Raw genomic sequence first — 11345 nt, forward strand, 5'->3', positions numbered from 1 at the left:
CCAGGCTTCAACAGTACGTGAACCGAGAACTTCCAGATGTTCAAGCTGGTTTTAGCAAAGGCAGAGGAACCAGAGATCAAATTGTCAACATCCACTGGATCATCAAAAGAGCAAGAGAGTTCCAGGAAAACATCTACTTCTGCTTTATTGACTATGCCAAAGCCTTTGACTGTGTGGATCACAATAAACTGTGGAAAATTCTGAAAGAGATGGGCATACCAGAGCACCTGACCTGCCTCCTGAGACATCTGTATGCAGGTCAAGAAGCAACAGTTAGAACTGGACATGGAACAACAGATTGGTTCCAAATCAGGAACGGAGCACGTCAAGGCTGTATATTGCCACCCTGCTTATTTAACTTCTATGCAGAGTACATCATGAGAAATGCTGGGCTGGAAGAAACACAAGCTGGAATCAAGATTGCCGGGAGAAATATCAATAACCTCAGATATGCAGATGACACCACCCTTATGGCAGAAGGTGAAGATGAACTAAAGAGCCTCTTGATGAAAGTGAAAGTGGAGAGTGAAAAAGTTGGCTTAAAGCTCAACATTCAGATAACTAAGATCATAATCTGGTCCCATCACTTCAAGGCAAATAGATGGGGAAACAGTGGAAACAGTGACAGACTTTATTTTGGGGGGCTCCAAAATCACTGCAGATGGTGACTGCAGCCATGAAATTAAAAGATGCTTGCTCCTTAGAAGAAAAATTATGACCAACCTAGACAGCAGAGATATTACTTTGCCAACAAAGGTCTGTCTAGTCAAAGCTATCACTTTTCCAGTAGTCATGTATGGATGCGAGAGTTGGACTATAAAGAAAGCTGAGTGCCGAAGAATTGATGCTTTTGAACTGAGGTGTTGGAGAAGATTCTTGAGAGTCCCTTGGACTGCAAGGAGATTCAACCAGTCCATCCTAAAGGAAATCAGTCCTGAATATTCATTGGAAGGACTGATGCTGAAGCTGAAAATCCAATACTTTGGCCACCTGATGCAGAGAACTGACTCATTTGAAAAGACCCTGATGCTGGAAAAGATTGAAGGCAGGAGAAGGGGATGACAGAGCATGAGACGGTTGGATGGCATCACCGACTCAATGGACATGAGTTTGAGTAAACGCCGGGAGTTGGTGATGGACAGGGAGGCCTGGCGTGCTGCAGCCCATGGACTTGCAGTCAGATATGACTGAGCAACCAAATTGAAAGGAATTAAAAAATCCTGCTGTTCTTATTTCACAATGTTAATTGAATTAGTAATTTTTCTTTTTAATGTCTGTCTCTCTTACACATACACACAAACACACATACATTATTTCATCAGCTGATTCCTGACACTGTCACTAAAGCAGCTCCCCTATTTCTCATTACCATAACGTATCACCTGCTTTCTTTGGGGATCACATAGTAACAATTCTCCTACTGTTACCAGTTAGGTCCAAGATCCTAACTTCAGCTCAAACCAGCCTCTGCAAGAGAACTCTTAATATCCAGTCCATTCTCTCTAGTTCAAAAACACAAGCTTCATCTCATGATTCCATGTCTATCTGTGAGCCTTCTCTGACTCTCTACCTGTTCCCTACACAAAAGTTAAGCTTGGATCCTACCCCTATGAGCCTCTCTTTAACAGCAAATCCACTGCTTCATCAAGTTTTCCTGACTGATGAGAAGAGAGGAGATGAATCCTCCAGGTCATGAATCAGCTGGATGTACAGGCACGCCCACAGGTCACCACTCCACAAAAATTTTTCTCCTGTTCATAATGCTCGTGCATGCTAAGTAGCTTCAGTCCTGTCTGACTCTGCGACCCTATGATCTGTAGCCCACCAAGCTCCTCTGTCCATGGGATTCTCCAGGAAAGAATACTGGAGTGGGTAGCCCTGCCCTCCTCCAGGGGAGCTCCCTGACCCGGAGATCTTCACAGGCCGATTCGGGTAGATTTTCCAGTTGCAGCTAGTACGAGGCTTCATAAAGGTAGACTAGAATTGTCTGGGTTTAATATAAAGATGTGTTGTAGGTCTCAGGCATTGAGATTAATAAGAAATCATATTATTGCTATAATAAATCATCTCATGTCTCCTGCATCAACAGATGGGTTCTTTCCCACAAGCACCACCTGGGAAGTCCTGCTTATAGTGCTCATATTTTTTAAATGTCCACATTCAATAAATCTGGAGGAATTTCCCTGCTAATGTTGTCAACCATATACTATAAATCACTGCGCAAGACACACACAATAAATATCTTTTGATTGCACACTTAAGTCCTTCTTACCAGGGGCCACCTTCCCAGCAGGTGAAGAAGCAGATGGTCTTGCTTTATGTAAGAGTGGGTGACTGAATTCTTCGTGAATGACCTAAAATATAACAGTGTATCAGGACTCACTAAATCCTGTCGAATCCTGTCAATCCAAAAATCTCTGTCAAAATCCAAACAGAATCACCTCCAAACTCACCTCGGGAGTCAAGTATTTGGCAATAACATTCTCTAAAAAGGGCCTTTTCAAAATGGAATTGATGGATGGCCGATCTCGGGGAGATACTTCAAAGAGCTGGGATATTAAGAACTGTAGGTCACGGGAAAACCTTGGCGATATCGGAGGAACACGAGCTTGACAAATCTTCAGAACCAGCTGCTGTAAGTTGTTACCTTCAAACTGAAAGGACAAGGAATGGTGATACTAAATCAGAGAAAAAGTCAATGCGAATATTTAAAGGAATACCAAGAGGGACTTCCCTGGTGGTCCAATGGTTAAGAACCCGTCCTGCAATGCAGGGGACATGGGTTTGCTCCCTGGCCAGGGAACTAAGATTCCACGTGCCACGGAGGGACTAAGCCTGCATGAGACAACTGCTGAGCCCTCCTGCCACAACTAGAGAGTCTGTGCAATTAAAGACCCTGCAAGCCACAACTTAAGACTTGACACAGTCAAATAAGTAAACAAATAAACACCGAAAATAAAGAAATTTAAAAAAGGGGAGGGAGTGAAGTGAAAGTCGCTCAGTCTGTGTCTGACTCTCTGCAACCCCATAGACTGTAGCCCGCCAGGCTCCTCTGTCCATGGAACTCTCCAGGCAAGAATAGTGGAGTGGGTAGCCTTTCCCTTCTCTAGGGGATCTTCCCAACCCAGGGAGTGAACCCAGGTCTCCCAAATTGCAGGCAGATTCTTTACCAGCTGAGCCACAAGAGAAGCCCAAAAATACTGGAGTGGGTAGCCTACCCCTTCTCCAGCAGATCTTTCTGACCCAGGAATCAAACTGGGGTCTCCTGTACTACAGGGAAATTTTTTTTTTTTACCAACTGAGCTATAAGACAAGGCATTTAAAATATTTTTAATTTTTAAAAAGTAAAATAACTTCGAGAAACAAAACAATGTTAAAACCTTTCATTAAGAGTACCATGGTCTGCCCTGAATTGTTTCCATCAGCATGTAGGCAGTTATTCAATGAAACATCATATTACTTAAAACAAGGGGTTTTTTAGTTTCTTTATTATCAAAATGTTTACTCATTTCCCAAAACTAGAAGGTATAGGAAATTATAAACAGGGAAAATACATACAATTCCACCACCCAGAGATATATTTTCTTCTAGTCGTTTAAAAAATACTACTTATTTTACAAAGTTGAGATCATACGATATGAAATTTTATCTCTTGCTTTTTTAAATGACAGAGGAGCCTGGGATCGCAAAGAGTCAGACACGACTGAGTGACTAACACTTTTTTCATGCTCTATGTACTATTCTCCAACTTGGATTTTGTACTTAATAATATAGCTTGGATATTGTCCCATGTTGGTATATATGGAGCTATCATTCTTGTTAATATCTTGTTCATATACTATTTAACAATCTAATAAAACCAAACAAAAGACTGTTCTATACATCTGTGTCTCTTTTGCTGTCACTGGGACGACCCAGAGGGATGGTATGGGGAGGGAGGAGGGAGGGGTTCAGGATGGGGAACACATGTATACCTGTGGCGGACTCATGTTGATGTATGGCAAAACCAATACAATATTGTAAAGTAATTAACCTCCAGTTAAAATAAATAAATTTATATTTTTAAAAAAACCTTTTTCTTTCAGAGGTTATTTTCATTTATATACTTTTCAATAATTCAAGATAATCTGATGATTAATATACTTACAGGATGTCTGAGTGTGCAGAGCTCATATAAGACACAGCCAAGAGACCAAATATCCCTAGGAAAGATAAGAGTTTATATGCTAAGAAATATCGATAATTCTCAATTTAAACTTTTATCCTTACAGTCAATTATATTTGTGTATCTTTACAATTTCATATAGGGTGACCAGTTTTCACAAATGCTTTCAGTACATTATCAATTCTTACTCTTACTAAGACTAGAGAAAAAACTGTAGCTTGTCAGAGTCCCAGCAGAGAAAAGGTACACAAGCTTTGCTACAATCTGACAGCTCCATACTTACTTTAACTTCATGTGATGAGCTCAAAGAAAATGTGTGTGCATATGGAATTTTGAGCAATTTGGAGGAGGGAGGAAGAACTCAAATTGGATTACTTGATTCAACAGGTAATATTTGGTTGATTTAGAAAGGAACGTTCTACTCAAGGCTATCAGTTCAGCTCAGTCTCTCAGTCGTGTCTGTCTCTTTGCGACCCCCTGAATTGCAGCATGCCAGGCCTCCCTGTCCATCACCAACTCCCGGAGTTCACTCAGACTCATAGACAGAACCAAAGTTAGATTAAGTGATAAACAGAGTATCTGGTACTCAATGAACTTAAAATGTGCTAAAACTAGGCCTGTGCAGGTGTCCAATAAGTGACCTTTGACCTCAGAGGGCCAAAAACAATCCCCCCTCAGATCATGCTAAGCATTTCCATTTTTCAACATGCATCCTATGAAGATGCATGAAACTCAGCTGTGTCTGCACAGAACACCAGTTACCTCACCTCCAATCCCCTTTCCCCTTGCCTAAGGCCATCCTGCGTTGCAGGCGGATTCTTCACCACTGAGCCACCAGGGAAGCCTGCCTAAGACCATGCTGCTTCTTCATCCCATAAATATCTCAAATCCCTCGCCGTCAGGGAGGCAGATCTGAGACTTGTTCGCCAGTCTCCTCATCTGGCTGCCTTGTGTATAAACCCTTTCTTCCTCTGCTGCAAACCTCAGTGTCTCAGCATTTGGCTTGCTGTGCATTACGTGAATTAACCCAGTTTGGTAACGATTTATTGCTAGGATCTTCCAATTATTCAAAGCATCAAATCAACATATTTAAATGTTGACTTAGATGCTTAAAAAGTAATGCAAGGCAACAAAACAATGCTGCTGAGCCAGGGGTCTCTCTTTGCAGCACTGAGTGTGCTCTGCTCTCGAAAGCCTGTCCTTCCACCCTGGCTACACTAGCTGCATTCCTGGTCAGCTTGAGGCCAACCTCCTTCTCTAGGTCAGAGGATATCTTCCAAAAATGCCCATTCTTCTACTATGTGGAGAAATGTTCCCCACTCTTCTTTAGGGCTTTGCTTTTCATTTATCTCTCTCAAAGTCAGTCAAATATCACTTGGGTACTTTTCTAAACAAATAGACAATGAACTCCACAAAAGGAACTTGGTCTTCCTGCAAAGCCAACTAGTTCAACTGGAAGACAGCTTTGAAAAGTGAAATGTTTTCCTTCTCCTTCCATGGAAGTAAAAACTTATCTTGCCTTTATCTTTTATCACTGTTTATATTAATATTAAAGCTGCCTGTGGAGCTAGTGGTAAAGAACCGACCAGCAAATGCAAGAGATGTGGGTTCAATCCCTGGGTCACGAAGATCCCCTGGAGAAGGGAATGGCAACCTACTCCAGCATTCTTGCCTGGAGAATTTCATGGACAGAGGAGCCTGGCAGTCTACAGCCGATGGGGTCGCAAAGAGTCGAACATGACTGAGTGACAAACCCTTTCACAAACTATATTAATATTACTCCTAAACAGTAGGCTCTAGTACCACAAACGTCAAAGCTTGTTGATTTTTAAAGCTGGAAGATGCCTTAATAATTACCTAGCCAACACCTTTGTTGAAGACAGGGGAATTGAGACCCGCAGAGACTGACTGACTTGCTCAAGTCGCTGACCAAGTCAGGGTTAGGATTTCTGGCTCCGAAACCTGCACTCTGTCACCAGACCTTCCACCTGACCCATCTACAACACTTTGCTGCAACAGGCTCAACAGTGCTTAGAAAGCCTGAGAATCAAGTACAAAAATGCACATCACAGTGACCTCAATTCTCAAGACTACTCTATCACTTCTATCATCAGAGGAAGAGAAATATCTCTTTTCTAAATAAATTTGAAAGCTTTAGGAAACACTGAAGTGGTCAGAGGCAGTCACGGCGATTCTCATTTCACAGGTGAAGAAAAGGAAATTACAAAAAGCCCCATAAGAAAGAATCTATAAGATTTTACTGAGACTTTCAAACCAAAAGCCAGCAACTCACGTTTTATTGTTGTAGGGTTTATTCTGACAGATCTCTGGGGACAGGTAGTATGGTGTTCCAATGCAAGTTCTAGCAAGTTCCATGGTACTAGCAAAGTCATATTAAACAATAAAATAACATAGTGTATTACTGAAGTAAGGAAAGGCTTAAGACATACACATACATGTAAGAAAAATGTATAAGAAGTAACATAAAATTTGATGTATTCATATATTAAAATAAAGCATTATTATTATTAAAATATAGTATATTAATAATGTAGTAATAAAACTAATTGATTTTAAGCTTATAATTCATTTCCCCAAAATCTACACACACAAAAAAAAACTTATGGCTTAAAGACTGCACGAAAAGGTACCATTGTTATTTTGCAAACTCTCACATGTAAAAATTTCCCTCATTCCAGTGACGAAAGTAATGCAATCTCATGATTTAAAATTTGGAAAGCAGAAAAGTGAATAAAGAAGAAAAAAATTACCAAGAATCTTACTACCCTCAAACAACTAGCGCTATAATTCTGATATATTTCCTTCTTGTCTTTTTTCCATGCATACTTACCACATAGCTGTGATTATAGTGTATTTGAAATTCATAATTCTCATTTTTTTAATTTTAAATTTAATACAACAAAATTTGTTCTCACATTATCAAAAAGTCTTCAAAATCATAAATGTCAGTGGCTAAACGATATTCAGGTACATGACTATGCCAAGTTTTATAAAATTTAACTATTCCCCAATTTTTAGGCATTTAGACTATTCCAAATTTCAAATTATTCCCTTAGAACGAATTCTCAGAAATAGAACATTTAAAATCTCTTGGCATTTATTATCAACAAACTGTCTTTTAAAACAGTTGCATTAATATACTCTCCTAAGCACGTGTTAATTTTCCTGTTTCACAAAATGCTCACTAACTTTACATACATTTCAGTCACATCTCATTTGATCAGCTTATATCACACTATACAGCATTGCCAACATTTCTACTATGCCAAGATGTGTCTCGCAAACTTTAATCTCAGTGTACCATCTGAATACTTTAACATACTTATATAAACAACTATCCAAAATTATTGAGAAACCAAGCTCTTAATACCTTCTTAATTCTCGATACCTAAAAATATGTATTTTGGCTGTTATGAACAGAAGGAAAAATGATTTTTAAAAGTACTTACTTGTTCAAGACCCTTGCAATACCAAAGTCCCCAAGCTTTGCAACCATTCCATTCTTGCTAAGAAAAATGTTCTATAAAGTGGAGAAAAGTCTATGTTGTTGGAGATATTTCAAGAAAATAAAAGATCTATTCTTGATTTTGTCTCTGAGCTGTTACCTGTGCTTTTATGTCCCTGTGTAAAACCTTCCTGTCGTGAATATGTTTCAGTCCTAGAGAAATCTGTACAAACCAACTCAGAATCTGTAGAGGGAACATAAAACAAAACTAGTGAGCAGTCTGCTGATCACTGAACTACCTTCAATGATAACATGCACGGAGAAATAATACATTTGTGTGTGTGTGGTTACAAGAATGAAGTGAATAGATATACCATCATCCCATCCTATGTTCTCCTTACAGCTGGAAAAACGGAAGTGTGAAAAGGCAATCCAAACATGTTGGTATGAAAAGGAATACTGCACACAGAAAAAGAGAAACAGGGGACTTCCCTGGTGGTCCAGTGGCTAAGACCGCACTCCCAAAATGCAGGGGGCTGAATTTTATTTCTTAGGTATGGTTTATTTCTTAGTTATCATTTTATTTTACCTTAGCTGACCATGAGTCTTTTTACTAAAGTGTTCTGCTGTTGCTAAGTCGCTTCAGTCATGTCTAACTCTTTGCCACCCCATGGACTGTAGCCCTGCAGGCTCCTCTGTCCATGGGCTTCTCAAGGAAAGAATACTAACGTAAGTCACCATGCCCTTCTCCAAGGGATCTTCCTGACCCAGGGATCGAACCGGGAAGGTAGATTCTTCACCACTGAGCCACTGTAGACAGCTTCTCAGGTGGTGCAGTGGTAAAGAATCTGCCTGCCCATTCAGGAGACACAGGTTCGATCCCTGGGTCTGGAAGGTCCCCTGGAGTAGGAAAACACAACTAGGCATACATGCTTGCACTCAGATGCCTACAGAGATTTATTTAAACAATTCTAAACTTTCAATGGTTCCTTGTCCACCAAAACAGAGAGAGGAAAACAATTGAGGGAAAAAACTATATTCCAGATACTAAGATTCACTTGCAATTTTTTTTTTGGCTGTGCTGTGCAGCATGTGCAATCTGAGTGCCCAGGGCATGTGTGTTAAATCGCTTTAGTTGTGTCCGACTCTTTGTGATCCCATGGACTGGATCCCATGCCAGGATCCTTTGTCCCGGGGGATTCTTCAGGCAAAAATACTGGAGTGGGTAGCCATTCCTTTCTCCTGGGGATCTTCCTAACCCAGGCATCGAATCCAGGTCTCCCACATTGCAGGCAGATTCTTTACTGTCTGAGCCACAAGGGAAGGCCTTAGTTCGCCGACCAGGGACCTTGTCCCCTGCACTGGAAGTGCAGAGTCTTAACCACTGGACCGCCAAGAAAATCCATCAGCTGTAATTTTAGTTCTTTCTCAACCACGGGAAATGTAATTCAAACTTATGTAGAGAAAAGTATTTTTATTAAATGTGGCAAAATAATACCCAGATAAGAAGAAAGGAGGGTTTCTACAACTACACAATTTAATATATAATGTCAATGAGCATAGGGAGAATGCTAACTTTACAGAGGTTAGGGATATTGATTCTTTAATCATTCATACATTCACGACATTGAACTTTAAATCTAAGAGAAGATTATCTGGGCTCTTAAATGCTATAAGAGAACAAAGGGCTTGAAGAAAGCTGGCAGGCCATTCTTGTGTCCTGCTTGTGGCCGAGGCCTTTCGTTTCATTCACACAGACCGGGAGTCCAGTTCTTTCCTGCGACAAACACCTGTCTCCTTCATGAATAAAAGTTCCAAGAGGGTATCAAAGGATGCTTAATGTACAGAAGAAAAATGTGTTTGTGCTCAGAGAAAATCGGAATTGAGGCCATTACTCTTCCCCTTTTCTCTTCTCTCTCTTAATAACCAATGAAACTAAATAGCCATTGCTAAAAAGAGCTTCTATCCTCCCCAGTAAAGTGGGAAATCTATATTAAAATAGCCTACTCAGTGGTAAAAGGAAGAAGAGTGAAGCTATAAATACATCACATTTTAAGTGGCTAAGGAACATTCTCATTCACTTTTTTTTTCAGCCATTAAGATCCATCTCAGGGGCATCCTACATGAGATTGTCCAAAAATAAGATACTGTCCTTTCTCAAGCAAAGTTCACTCTCAAACAGAGACTCAATTTAAGTTGAAATGCAAACATGTTCTCAGTTCAGTTCATTCGCTCAGTCGTGTCCGACTCTTTGTGACCCTATGAACTGCAGTATGCCAGGCCTCCCTGTCCATCACCAACTCCCAGAGTTCACTCAGACTCACATCCATTGAGTCAGTGATGCTATCCAGCCATCTCATCCTCTGTCGTCCCCTTCTCCTCCTGCCCCCAATCCCTTCCAGCATCACAGTCTTTTCCAATGAGTCAACTCTTCGCATGAGGTGACCAAAGTACTGGAGTTTCAGCCTTAGCATCATTCCTTCCAAAGAAATCCGAGGGCTGATCTCCTTTAGAATGGACTGGTTGGATCTCCTTGCAGTCCAAGGGACTCTCAAGAGTCTTCTCCAACACCACACTTCAAAAGCATCAATTCTTAGGCGCTCGACTTTCTTCACAGTCCAATTCTCACATCCATACATGACCACTGGAAAAACCATAGCCTTGACTAGATGGACCTTTATTGGCAAAGTAATGTCTCTGCTTTTCAATATGCTTTCTAAGTTGGTCATAAGTTTTCTTCCAAGCAGTAAGTGTCTTTTAATTTCATGGCTGCAATCACCATCTGCAGTGATTTTGAAGCCCAGAAAAATAAACTCTGACAGTGTTTCCACTGTTTCCCCATCTATTTCCCATGAAGTGATGGGACCAGATGTCTTGATCTTCGTTTTTTGAATGTTAAGCTTTAAGCCAACTTTTTCACTCTCCACTTTCACTATCATCAAGAGGCTTTTTAGTTCCTCTTCACTTTCTGCCATAAAGTTGGTGTCATCTGCATATCTGAGGTTATTAATATTTCTCCAGGCAATCTTGATTCCAGCTTGTGCTTCTGCCAGCCCAGCGTTTCTCATGATGTACTCTGCATAGAAGTTAAATAACCAGGGTGACAATAGACAGCCTTGACATACTCCTTTTCCTATTTGGAACTAGTCTGTTGTTCCATGCACAGTTCTAACTGTTGCTTCCTGACCTGCATACAGGTTTCTCAAGAGGCAGGTCAGGTGGTCTGGTATTCCCATCTCTTTCAGAATTTTCCATGGTTTATTGTGATCCACACAGTCAAAGGCTTTGGCATAGTCAAGAAAGCAGAAATAGATTTTTTACTGGAACTCTCTTGCTTTTTCCATGATCCAGCGGATGTTGGCAATTTGATCTCTGGTTCCTCTGCCTTTTCTAAAAGCAGCTTGAACATCTGGAAGTTCACGGTTCACGTATTGCTGAAGCCTGGCTTGGAGAATTTTGAGCATTACTTTGCTAGCATGTGAGATGAGTGCAATTGCCCCGTAGTTTGGGCATTCTTTGGCATTGCCTTTCTTTGGGATTGGAATGAAAACTGACCTTTTCCAGTCCTGTGGCCACTGCTGAGTTTTCCAAATTTGCTGGCAGATTGAGTGTGGCACTTTCTTCACAGCATCATCTTTCAGGATTTGAAATAGCTCTACTGGAATTCCATCACCTCCACTAGCTTTGTGCCTAGTGATGCTTTCTAAGGCCCAC

The 11345-nt window shown here is 40.7% G+C and overlaps 1 protein-coding gene across 6 annotated transcripts in view; it reads right to left on the reverse strand.

The window, feature by feature from the left end:
* Positions 1–11345, reverse strand: part of NEK5 (NIMA related kinase 5) — a 62467-nt gene that overhangs the window by 31818 nt on the left and 19304 nt on the right. For 5 of the 6 annotated variants that reach the window (XM_040266999.1, XM_040266995.1, XM_040266996.1 and 2 more), the window contains exons 5-10: positions 7792–7875; positions 7636–7706; positions 6459–6545; positions 4148–4202; positions 2454–2654; positions 2273–2354 (exon numbers count right to left, since the gene is read on the reverse strand). In XM_040266999.1, coding sequence (XP_040122933.1) covers positions 2273–2354; positions 2454–2654; positions 4148–4202; positions 6459–6545; positions 7636–7706; positions 7792–7875 — 580 coding nt within the window. The remainder of the gene's footprint in view (positions 1–2272; positions 2355–2453; positions 2655–4147; positions 4203–6458; positions 6546–7635; positions 7707–7791; positions 7876–11345) is intronic. The other variant, XM_040266997.1, reaches the window with a different exon arrangement.

The sequence above is a fragment of the Oryx dammah genome, unplaced genomic scaffold (assembly GCF_014754425.2).
Source record: "Oryx dammah isolate SB20612 unplaced genomic scaffold, SCBI_Odam_1.1 HiC_scaffold_24, whole genome shotgun sequence".
Classification (NCBI taxonomy): Eukaryota; Metazoa; Chordata; class Mammalia; order Artiodactyla; family Bovidae; genus Oryx; species Oryx dammah.